The 13,022-nt window shown below is 42.6% G+C and overlaps 1 protein-coding gene across 3 annotated transcripts in view; it reads left to right on the plus strand.

Annotated features, from left to right (window-relative positions):
- Positions 1-13,022, plus strand: part of LOC147026839 (WD repeat and FYVE domain-containing protein 3-like) — a 188,925-nt gene that overhangs the window by 170,318 nt on the left and 5,585 nt on the right. For all 3 annotated transcript variants that reach the window (XM_085882671.1, XM_085882672.1, XM_085882673.1), the window contains 9 exons: positions 2,948-3,160; positions 3,306-3,411; positions 8,120-8,274; positions 8,396-8,554; positions 9,780-9,959; positions 10,123-10,299; positions 10,959-11,064; positions 11,428-11,838; positions 12,016-12,115. In XM_085882671.1, the coding sequence (XP_085738797.1) occupies positions 2,948-3,160; positions 3,306-3,411; positions 8,120-8,274; positions 8,396-8,554; positions 9,780-9,959; positions 10,123-10,299; positions 10,959-11,064; positions 11,428-11,838; positions 12,016-12,115 (1,607 nt within the window). The remainder of the gene's footprint in view (positions 1-2,947; positions 3,161-3,305; positions 3,412-8,119; positions 8,275-8,395; positions 8,555-9,779; positions 9,960-10,122; positions 10,300-10,958; positions 11,065-11,427; positions 11,839-12,015; positions 12,116-13,022) is intronic.

The raw sequence follows: 13,022 nt of genomic DNA on the forward strand, positions 1-13,022 counted from the left end.
CATCATTAGGAAATGGAAAGAAGAACAAGAAAAGAAGTAAGCAGAGATTGCAGACCTTCGCCAGGACTGCTTTTGTGTGGCGTTTGTGTACTGGTGTGTTACGTAATTAATGAGACAATTAGAACTACCACTTTATTCCTGCTATCAGTGATGACTGGATACCAAGACATCACGCTTTGATGCAACCCTGCTTTGATCGGACACCTGACCCTGTCCCATGATGTTTTTATCTCTGCGACCGAACGTGAAAGGTTACGTTTTCACCCCTTTCTGTCTCCTTGTTTGTCTGTCTGTTTGTTTGTTTCTTTGAATGCAGGATATTTCAAAAAGTTGTGAATGAATTCAGATGAAATTTTGTGGACAGGTTGGGTGTGTGATAAAGAATTCATTAAATTTTGGTGAAGATCTGGATCTGATAATTTTTAAGTGATTCTTCACCATTGAGAGATAGGGCCAAAGGCGATTATATAGAATATTTCAAAAATGTATTGGGCCCGATATGCTCTCGTGGATCAGGCATTGCGTGGCGGAGTTATGCGCTCTACCGAGTGCCCTTCTAGTTTTATTATTATTCATTATTCAATTGAATTTAGATTGAGATTGAAATAAATTCAATTCATATCAAATGGAACACCAAATAGGTACAGTCCTGCATTGGAGTAATCAGGAGGAACACAAACAAATAAAAAGCAAAGATGAAGTCATGAGGAACCTGGATAGGATTCACATTTCAGATGCTACTCCTCTCCCCTCAAACCCATCCAGGCACAGCCAAGTGAGCCTTATTCAAAAAAAAGAACCCATATCAAAAATTAAATAATTCTGGATGCCAAACCATGCGTCCAATCAAGTTGAAATTTATAACATGTATTCCCTATAACGAGTTGATCATAAATGTGAAGTTTTACGTCGATTGTTTAAGTGGTTCTTGAGAAACATTATTTACTATTTTTCTGCAATCCATTGTTGCTGCCAGACCATGTGACATCAATTATTCATGAATACCCTGGTATCCTCAAGGCTTGGGGAACATTTGTGTGAAGTTTCCCCTCGATCTGTCCAGCTGTTCTGGAGAAGAAGATTTTTTAAAGGTTTTCAGGTAAATCCAGTATGGCTGCCAAAACATGACCGATGACGTCATATGTGAGAAACTTTTGTTCCTCATGTTTAGGCGGTCACATGTGTAAAGTTGTGCCTCAATCTGTTTAGCCACTTCAGAGAAAAAAGTTTTTGAAGGTTTAAAAAAACAAAAAACAATATGGTTGCTGAATCACGTGACCGATGATGTCATCAATATTTTTTCTGTCGACCATTTTATCCCTAGATGACCCTCAAAAATGTTCATACTGATCAGATGTAGCATTCTACATATGCAATTGTGACGTCTTAACGAAGGCACCGATGATGTCATTAAAAAATCACATTTATTCTCCATGACGAGTACTTGCCATGTGCCAAGTTTCAAATTTTCCTTGGTGCAGTTTCAGAGATACAGAGGTCCAAATTTTTCCCCGTTTTTCTAACATGGCTGCCACACCACGTGACCTATGACGCCATAATAATCAATAATACATTCCACATGAGTAGTCGCTCATACGGTGAAAATTTCATCTCAATCTGACAAGCGGTTGCAGAGAAAAACATTAAAGTTCTGTGTGGACAAACAGACAAACAAACAGACCCAAATGCAATACACTCTTCTTCGGCGAGGGTAACTACCCAGACTCTTCATAGAGCTGGCCGTCCAACCAAACTGAGCAACTGGGTAAGAAGGACCTTGGTCAGGGAGGTGACCAATAACCCAATGACCACTCTGACAGAACTATAGAGTTCCTTGGCTGAGATGGGAGAACTTGCCGGAAGGACTACAGTCTCTGCAGCACTTCACACGTCGAGACTTTATGGGAGAGTGGCCAGATGAAAGCCATTCCTGAGAAAAAGGCACATGACAGCATGCCTGTAGTTTGCAAAAAGGCATGTGATAGATTGAGAGCATGAGGCAAATGATTCTGTGGTCTGATGAGATGATAATTGAACTCTTTAGCCCGAATGCAAAGCGCTACGTCTGGTGGAAGCCGAGCACAGCTCATCACCCATCTCACACCATCCCTACCGTGAAACATGGTGGTGGCAACCTCATGCTTTGGGGATACTTTTCAGTGGCAGAGACTGGAAAACTTGTAAGGAATGAAGGAACAATGCATGGGGCCAAATACAGGTAAATCCTTGAGAAAAACCTGCTTCAGAGTGCAAAAGACGTAAGACTGCGGTGAAGATTTATGTTCCAACAGAACAATGACCCCAAGCATAAGCCATAGTAACACTGGCTGGGCCACTCAAGGATTTTCACATTCTTCTTCTGAAGCCATTCCAAAGCCCAGACTTGAATCCCATTGAGAATCTGTGCAAAGTCTTGAAGATTGCTGTTCACTGATGCTCCCCATCCCACTTGACAAAGCTTGAGCAAATCTGCAAGGAAGAATAGGAGAAAATCCCCAACTCCAGATGTGCAAAAATGATAGACATACCCAAGAAGACTCGAAGCTGCAATTGCAGCTGAAGGCGCTTCCACTAAGTATTGACTCAGTGGGTTGAATACTTATTGATGATGCAAGACATTTCAGGTTTTCATTTTTAATTAATTTGTAGACATTTCGAAAACCATGTTTTCACTTTGTAATTATGGGGTATTTTGTGTAGATCGGAAACAAAAAAAATAAAATTTAATCCATTTTAAATTCAGGCTGTGACGCAACAAAATGTGAAAAAGTCAAGGGGTGTGATTACTTTCTGATAGGACTGTATGGAGTCATGTGACAGTTATTGGTTAATGGTGAAGCTTAATTATGGCAATGACTAAATCGTTTTGTTTCAGTGGCGTACCACCTCCTCCCCGTTTTTTGTTTTTTTTTGCTTTTCAAACCATCTCTCGTGCGAATCCTGACAGGCTCTGGAGTGCGATTACGTAAGCAGCAATCTCCACCGCTGGATTGACCTCATCTTTGGATACAAGCAACGTGGACCAGACTCTGTTCCTGCTGCTAATGTGTTCCACCCCCTTTTTTATGAGGGAAGTGTGGATCTGCACAACATCCAAGATCAGTTGCAGCTCACAGCTACTATTGGCTTTATAAACAACTTTGGGCAGATCCCCACGCAGGTCCGATCGACAATGTTCCGACTTTTTGCTTCTTCTGCTGAACTTAACTTTTATTTTATTGTCTGCTGTCATGATGAAACAAATCTGTTTGCACATCGTACGGTCATGATGCGCAACACCGATGGATTCCTTTTCCGTTTTGCAGTTGTTTAAGAAACCTCATCCGATGAAACATGTCTGTGAAAGCAGAGGCGGCATATACTTTCACCAACAGCACGTTCCTTTCGTGTTGAAGCAGCTCCAGTTAAAAGGTGTGTACTAAATAAAAAATATTGGGTAATCGTGTTCTGATTTTAACATTTTCGTCAGGGGGAGGGGGTACTGCATCTTGGAGTACACATTCCCGATCCAATTATGTGCAGCTAGTACATCAGCAGCAGTGTGATCCTAGTTTATAAAATCCATACTCGAGTGGATGGATGATTCTCAAGTCTATGAATGGAAAGATGGTTGTAAATTAACTTGATTACAGGTTCACACTGCCGAATACTTTTGTTTTCCGAATTTCCTTTTCATAAAAAATTCTCCAATTGTGTTCATGCAAGACTCTGGGACAATAATATCCGGTCGTCTGTTCAACACACCCGTTCCGTTAATTTTTCTTCTTTGAGGAAGGGAGAGAGGTAGGCATGGGGGGGGGGGACTTGAAATTACATGTTTATGAGTGTTTCCAAGTGACAAAACATGACAAATATTGAAAAGAAAGAGTTGCCTTCATTATTGAAAACATATTTGTTGAGGACTCAATCATTGGTTCTACCTGCTGGTGCATCGTCACTGATATGTGGCTGTACCACTGATGCAATGCCCTGGCACATGAGGGTAGTAGTTTTGAATTTGGCCAGAGTATCTACGTCACAGGGCTGGCAGGTTAGCCTATAGGTACATGGACTCACCTCTGAGTTGTCTTGCATGGATTTGAATTCTGATCCAGATATAAACTGTAATTCTTGTGTTTCGTAGGCAGAGTGATTCATCAAGGAGTGCGCCGTCCATTAGACCGATGTTAAGCCAGAGGATCTATCCGCCCACACTGGTCGTTGGTGGATGTTAAAGATCCCACGGTGTCTTTTGCGAAGAGTAGGCGAGTTATAGCCAGCACCGTGAACAAAATCACAAATTCTTACCATAACTACTGCTGGGAAGGCAACAGCAAACCTCACACTATACTGCTTGCAAAGAGACTGTTTTGGCAGCACCGACACTGTATCAGAGTCTGGTACATTGATGATGTTCTACAGCACAAATCAACATTACCTACAATAAAGGGGAGGCGGTGTGGTCCTCACAAAATCCAGGCTCACTGTTTACCTCCACTCGTTTGTTCCTCTTTTCCCTCGCCTGTGGAACCAACTACCCCAGTCTGTGTGATGGTCCCATTCTTCCCTCCAAGGCTTCGGGATAGCTGTTCACCATTACCTCAGGTCATCCCCCATCCATACTCATGATCTGTTCTTCCCCTAAATTACCCCATTCCCATGCACTCCCTTTTTCCAGGTTATTGTGATTCCTTCTGCCCCTCCCCTCTCCCCCTCCCCCACCATCCTCTCCCTCACTTATTTTCATTTGTCAGTTTGTTTGGTCCTTCTTTGTTTCATCTCCACTTTCTTCTTCCTCTTTTTGCTTTGTTGCAGCTTGTGTGCAGCTTGTTCACCTCATATCTTTCTCCCTCTCCCTGTGATTTCACTCACCTCTACTCTGCTGTTGGTGTTTCCCTCTTTCCATTATGTTCCATTCAATTATGTTTTAACTCTTTCATGAGCCTGGACCATTTTACCAAAAAATAAATTAAAACCCCACCGCACCGTGAACTAGTCACGAGTGTGGAACGCCTCTGTTCGGTGTCTTGGGAGTTCAGCTCCAGCGGTCTCGTGTGGCCTGGCCTTGGGGAGATAGAGTCTGTTACTACTGTGTGTATGTATGTATATATGTATTGGTGTGTATATATTGGTCACAGGCCAAGTGGCGGCCTCTTAAAGCGTTTTTGAATGGACCAAACAGGTGAAAGTGCATAGGGGCCAGGTCAGGACGATGCGGATGATGCTCCAACACCTCAAAGTTAAATCGCCGGAGGGTTTTCACAGTATGGCCAGCAGTGTGTGGACGGGCATTGTCATGCAACACCTTTTGACAGTAGCCCTCGGCGTTTCCATCGAATAGCTGGTTTCAACTGGTCCTGGAACATTTCACAATAAAGTATACTGTTTACTTTTGGCCTCCCTCCTGATCGTGTTCCAAAATTGGTCCTTGTGAGTCCCAGAAAAGTGTGAACAACACTTTTCCAGGCAATGGTTGACTTTTGAACTTATTTTTGACTGGTGATGTCAGACGTTTCCACTCCATACTCTGGCGTTTGCTCTCTGGCTCATAATGGTGGATCCACATCTCGTCTCGAGTGACAACATCTCTCAAAAAAAACATTCCCTTCATGATGAAAGCAGTTCAAAAGGCTTTGGCAAAAAAAAAATTGACAATTTTCGATATGTGTGTGGCCTATGATGACCTCAGAAATAATTGGTGGTTGAATTCAGTGACCTGATATGCAAATCCTTTTCAAATTACCAGTCAATTGGATGAAAATTGAGGATTTTAGAAATTCGTCATATTTGTTGACCTTAAGACCCAGTCACACCTTGACGTTTTAGCCAGCAATAGCAACGTATTAAAATGTATGTAAAACGCTGGCTTACGTTGAACTTTTGATGTTTTTTTTTTAAAGATTCGGATGTATTCATAACGACTTGGTCTTTTGCATAACGTATTAGTAACGGACACAGAACGTTTCGTTGTGTTTCGATAACTTCAACCAACGAATGCTGAACCTGTTGTCGGCCTTCACAACCTATGCCCAACGATAGTCTAACTTATGCATAGCGCGCTGCACGCATCGCCGACAATGACGTGGCGTAGGTTATGAAAAGGCTGCCGCACAACGATTCAAATCATAACCGCCGCAGAAATGGAAGTGTCAACACCGCAGGCACACCTTGGCGATCTTGCCAGCGTATGCCGACCTCTGAAAAATGCGTCTAAAACGTTGGCGCACGTCGAATACGGTATGGGTAAGTTTGGTATACGTGAATAGAACGCTAAAGTACGCTATCATACTAATGGATATCGTATTAAATGGAGTAAGTCTTGTAATTTTAAACATGTTGAAAATTTTACGACGTACTTGCCGTATGACACACGCTCCGCATGCGATGGGAATAAGTTGTACGCACGATATGCGATCGTTGACACACGTCGACACACGTTACTTGTAAGGTGCTCATAAGTCGAAACACGTCAAGGTAATGGTTAGCGTCAGTGTTCCAGACTCCCGGTTTTTTTTTCTTCGGTATGACGGTGTTCAGTGTACAGTGCGGTTATGATTTAAATCGTTGAGCGGCAGCCTATTAATTATATTATATTATAACCGCACTAGAAATCGAAGTGTCAAAATCACCATCATACCAAAGGAAGGAAGAAAAAATAAAATAAAATAAAACCAGGAAGTCTGGAACACTGACGCTAACCATTACCTTGATGTGTTTTGACTTATGAGCACCTTACAAGTAACGTGTGTCGATGTGTGTCACCGATCGCGTAACGTGAGTACAACACGTTACTCATAGGTTAGAAATAAGTTTCAGGTACGCTAAACATTACCTCGACGTGTTTTGACTTATGAATAACTTACAAGTAACGTGTGTCGACATGTGCCAACGATCGCGTGACGTGCCTACAACTTATGGCCAGCGTTATGCAGAACGTGTGAGTCATACGCTGGCATAAGTCTTAAAATTTCAAGCATGGAAAATTTGAGGACAACCGAAAAGTACAACGTTTAATGCCAGCGTACAACGACGTATGGCAGTGTTTTTCAGCATGCTCTCAATGTTATCAAAACTTACCCATAATGTATTCAACGTGTACCAGCGTTTTAGACAAATTTCCCAAAAATCGGCATAAGCTGGCTAAAACGTCAAGGTGTGACTGGGCCTTTAGGTTTATGTTGAACTTTTGACCACAAAAACAACAGGCTTGCTTCTGAAGAGCTCTACCATGTGGTGAAGTTTCATGAAGATTGGTTTAAAATTGTGACCTTTAGGTGACAAACATAAAAACAAACAGAACTCGAAGGGCACTCGGTCGAGCGCATACCTCCGCCACATAATGCCTGATCCACGAGAACATATCGGGCCCAAAACATTTTTGAAATATCATGCTTGTCTCGTTTTTGGCCCGATCTCTCAATTTTGAAGAATCACTTAAAAAAAATAATAATTCGCGTATCCATATCCAGATTTGGATCTTCACCAAAATCAAATCAATTAGTCCTTACCGTACACCCAACCTGTCCACCAAGTTTTGTATAGCATTAGTATGTTTTCGTATAAGTATATAAGTTTTCATCAGTGATATAAGTACATAAGTTTTTGTATAACAACTTTTTGAGATTTCCTGCACACACACACACACACACACACACACACACACACACACACACACACACACACACACACACACACACACACACACACACACACACACGGGTGAAAACATAACCTCCTTCACCTTCGATGACGGAGGTAATCATACATGCAACAAACCAATAAACTTGGAAAAATCTTCGATTTCACAAGAGACAGACAGACAGACCCAAATATAATCCCATTGGTAGCATTTTTGATGCAATCTTTTTATAGCTTTGTTTTTGTTGGAAATGGGACAGCCATCTGCAATTCACAACATAATCCAACACCAAGATGCTTCATTTGGGCAACTTCTCATTAAAAAGTATTCTGGTAATAGTAATGTTCTGTCCAAAGGTTAAGCCACCAATCTTAAACTGTATTCTGTTCAAATTTGCACCGCACAACCATGCAACATGCAGTCATTTTATTGTTTTGGTTCATTCATCCCATCTCTCTCAATCCATCCGCACTTCTTGTGCTCTCTTCATGATGATTGCAGAGCTGCATGGACCCGTGGGTCAGATTGTGAGCTCTGAGCGTGGTGTTCTTGCCGTGGAACAACATAAGGTCCTCATACCTCCGGCCTACCAGAGAAGCCTTGCTTGGGGCTTCGCCGATCTCAGCTGCCACATATCACAATACGAGTCTGACAAGGTGTGCCACTTAACACTTCTAACCTTGCTTTTGTCTCATGCCAACAAAATACTACATTGTTTAATTTGTCCTCACCTATTCCTTTCTATTGCAATGGAATATTCGACTCTCTTGATGCTAGGTGTTGGCGGTTTTCGAATGCTTGTGGGATTGGGGACCACTGCTGTGCGCAGTCTGCCCGTCAGCACGTACGATCATCTGTGGTGGCACGGCCACAGTGCTGTGCATCTTTGAGATTTGTGTGCAACGTGACCACAAACCCAGCTTAAAGCTCAAACAGGTACCACAGCGAAAGCGGTCACCATGTGATGGTTGTGAAATTAGATATTGTTTCCACCTCCCCTCCTCTCCCCCCCCCCAAACCCCACGCCCCTTCCCCGAACAGGTTGGTTTTTTTTTGGGGGGGGGGTTGTATACATTATCAAGCCTTGGGGAAGAGCTCGAGCACAATGGATTAGGATGCAACGTAAGAAATGGAACAGCAGTAGGGGAAGGGGGAAAAACCAACAGCAGGGCAGAGGGGAAAAATAGACGGAGATGGACATACAAGGGATGTGAGTAACGATGAAGGGTAGGGGAGAATACAGGGGGTGGACAAGATGGTTACAGAATAAGCAACATTTTGGAAGGGATGGGAGGGGGGGGTGTTTTAGCGGGTGTCAAAAAGATCATAGTTTTGGATGGGGGATTATCTGAGATGGTGGTGAACACCTGTCTTGAAGACCTGGAGGGAAGAATGAGATTGAAGTGGATGTGGAAGTTGGTTCCACACGTAGGAAAAAGAGGAACAAATGATTGGAGGTGAGCAGTGCTTCTGAATATTGACAGTTTCACGAGGAGGAGGTTGCTTGTGGACCACGTATGTTGTGCAGATACCTGGGAGGGGATAAATCGCGAAGATGGCACAAGGTGCCAGAAAGGAGGCAGTAGAAGACATAACAGAGAGACCACTGTCCTGTCAGCAATGGCGAAGTGATAGGCCCACAGACTCGGCTTCATCGTGGTAGATTCCAAAGATCTTGAAAGTCTTGGTTTCCATAGTATCAAACTTAGCATGATGTGAGGCAAGGATGCCAGCCCAGAGAGGAGAGCAGTACTCCATTAGGCTGTGGATGACAACAGACTTGTATGTGGATAGGTGCTCAGGTGTGCCATCTTTTCATGATGAAGGATGCCCATTTGGTGTCTGGCTTGCCCAAGAGAGATCATGACTCACTCTGTTGTAGGGTATGGGAATTGTCTACATGAGCATCCATGGGAATCAAAGGGCAAGACAACAAGGCTTTAGCCACTATTCTACCATGCTCTTCATTTGTGGACGCAGGAGTCATTCTTCAACAAAATAAATACTGTCACTCCAAGGGGTGAATGTTGGTTTGAAACTTTTAGTTGCATCAACAAAACCAGTAAATGTAATAGAATTTGAGTAAATAGATCTATAAAGCTAGAAATTGCTGACTGTGAATAAACCTTGATGGTGTCATGTTAAACCCCCTACTTGCCAGGTTTTGCACGGTCATACAGCTGCTGTGACATGTTTGGCAGTATCTCAAGTTTTCCACCTGCTCGTAAGCGGCTCTCGGGACTGCACATGCATCCTTTGGGACATGAACTCGCCCCGTTTTCTCACACAGCTGCGAGGGCACACGGCCCCTGTCTCCGCTGTCTGTGTCAGTGAGCTAACGGTGAGTGATGATGTGACGGCTGTTCTGAGTCTCAGCAGGCTCCGATTGATGAACTCACAAAAGCGCATTTTACACACTGGCTGTAATCACGTCGGCTTTGACTGCATCGGTCAAGTCAGCGTTATATCCAGCAGTCATGTCGCTGTGTGCGTGTGGTGAGCAGGGGAAAATTGTGACTTGTGCTGGGAGTGACGTTTTCCTGTGGAGCATCAATGGGGAGCCTCTCGCATGGGCGAGCTGTGCCCTGGGCCCCCCTATCTTATGTTGTTGTTTCGCCGAGATTGAAGAGTGGGATACTGACAACAAGGTGGTGACCGGCCACGCTGATGGTGTACTGCAGGTACTTCTCGTGAGACCTCGTTTAACCCTGATACTTTTCATGACATTTGCAATCATTCCCCATCCAAATCCTCGATCTTTTCTACCCACATTAATCCAACCCCAAGCCCATCTTCAAATTCCCTGCTTTCCTTCCTGAAAGTCCCTGTAATGTCCATCTTGTCTTCCCCATGTTCCCCACCCCATCCCTCTCCCTTCCACAGATCTAATGTCTCTGTTCCCCACTGTTTTGTCCTTACCACTCCCGCCCCTCTTGTCTCATGCCCCCCCCCCTTGCTGTGTGTTGTGTGTTAGCTCTCACACGAGCCTCGACTAGGTATACAAAAATAAAAATTGTGTAAACAGCAAGGCAGTGTTTGCAATGTATTGACTCAACTGAGAACTACATGCTCATTCACTTTGTCACTGGAAGTGACTTCCCATCTTGATTGCTTTCGCCACACTCAAATGAACGCATATTAAGGTCAAATTTATATTTTTTTGGAAGTCTTCCTTTTTTTAACCAAATTTTATCATCGTAGGCCTGTGTTGTAACCATACTTTGAATGAGCCCTGAAGCTTTTTGTTATTGCTCTTCTACATTGGTCTTTACTTAATCTGCAGGTGGAGGTTTTGGGAAAAACTATTTGTCTAATCTTGCATCAATGCCTGTATTTCTAGATGTGGCGTTGTGAATACCAGCAGGTTCTCAACGATGCTGTGCCGAAGGAGGTTCGGATTGGTTTTGAACATGAAAAGCATTCAACAGTTTCAGAAGTTTCAGCAGGTAACTTTTTTTTTTGTACTACTACCGCTACTATTACTCTTACCACTGAAATTTTATACCCCTATTAACCCCACCGGACCCTCGCAAGTTAGTATTTCTTACTCTCTCCCTCTCTCTCTCCCTCTCTCTCTCTCTCCTCTTTTTCCAGCTCGTTCAATCCATTATTGTTGCATCCTCCTGTTGCCCTACTTGTCAGTGTGTTACCTTTTTCTTCTCTGTCACATCACTTTTCCATGAGCCCAGATTTTGTGTACAAAAATGAAATTAAGCATGAAAAGGTAATTTATTGTTTCATGTGTAATAAGTTTTGTGTTTGAGAACGACAATCATCTCAACCTTCCTCAATTTTTTTTTTAATTCCAGAGGCTGAAAGAGGTCAAGAGGACAACAATAGCTCAGATTCCGATAATTTGCTGGAAATCTCGCAGCCCCCATCGATGCAGGATACAGAAGGTAGCACCGAAAATAACTGTGGAAAACAAAGCAGTGTCATCCTCACAGGGAGAGTCAATGACGTCTCCGACAGTGGCTTATCCATTGAGCCTGTGGCATCAGCCGAAAGAGACGGCTTTCACCTTCATAGTTATGCAGCAAGCGAAGAAGCCAGTCCATCGGAGCCTATGGATTCTACAAGCAATATACTCCTGTCGGAAACTGGTGGGAGTTTGGAAACACCTTCCAGGAATTGTGGGGAAGAATGTCATCATCATTCTCGGGAGGAATCTCACAACATGAATAGGGAAAGTGGCAGACAAAGCCCTCTTTCAAAACAAGGTATAATTTGACTCTAGATCAACCAAAAAAGTGATTTCAACAATTCAATTTGATGTGTGAGGTTTACCATCAGTGCATGTCATTCAATCCTTCAAGTTGAGATAAAACGTTAATTTTGCTCATCAAAATAAAATTGTGCTGCAAACTTTGTTATTGGTTTTCTTGCGTGGTTTACAGCATTCCAATGGGAGCGGCAGTTGGTGCTTAGCAGAAAGATCCACATATTCAAATCGAGTGCGTATGAGCAGGCTTCAATTACAGCACTGGCATTGTCAAGGTAACAAGTCCAAATCATCTTTACCAGCTTAACGATGTCGGCGAGTCAATGACGTTAATTTGTATAACCCTGCAGCCGAAGGCCAAAGGCATTGTATTTTCAAGTTGTCAACGTATCTGCCAGTTATCGAGTTTTTACTACCACGATAACTTGTTAACCACTGAAGGGATCTCAAACAAACTTGCCATACATTTGAACTGGACATATTGATGAACTCATTCAATTTTGAGTTTGAAGCACTTTATTGTGATTTAAATTTTTAAAACGTCATGTGCCCTTCGAAATTCATTTTGCAGACCATAATTGAGTGAGAAGAATCTGATCTCTTTAATTGTACTTACCTCTCTTCTATATTTCACTTGCTCTCTCATGTGACCTTTAATTGAAATCAAATGTAACAGAGTTGACATCTCATGTGGGTGGAGGCATATCCACCGACGCATTCACATCAAAACGTATTTTCTAGTTATTTGCTTGGTGAAACAAAGCTCAAAATTGTGCAAATTCTTCACATGGATTCCTTGTGAATAACTTTGGCAACAAGCAATGGTAAGGTTGTGTGGTTCCAACATTTTGTCCTTAAAGAAAGGGAAATGACTGGTAAATTTGCATACAAGCTGACTTGCATATTCAATAATGATACTTTAAATTTGCATACAAGCTGACTTGCATATTCAATAATGATACTTTAAATTTGCATACAAGCTGACTTACATATTCAATAATGATACTTTGATCAAATAATAACTTTTTGATCGAAAGTTAATACGGCACTTACAGAGTGATGTGGCATTACAATGAACATTAGTACAACATGGATTAGTATCAGAGTTGGCAGACTGTATATTGGGATTGTTTGAAGAATTGTCGAGCCTGCCCACCAACCGAAATTATCAAAAGTTCTACG

Source organism: Eptatretus burgeri, chromosome 5, assembly GCF_056783735.1.
Source record: "Eptatretus burgeri isolate ZD-2024b chromosome 5, Ebu_testis_v1, whole genome shotgun sequence".
NCBI lineage: Eukaryota > Metazoa > Chordata > Myxini > Myxiniformes > Myxinidae > Eptatretus > Eptatretus burgeri.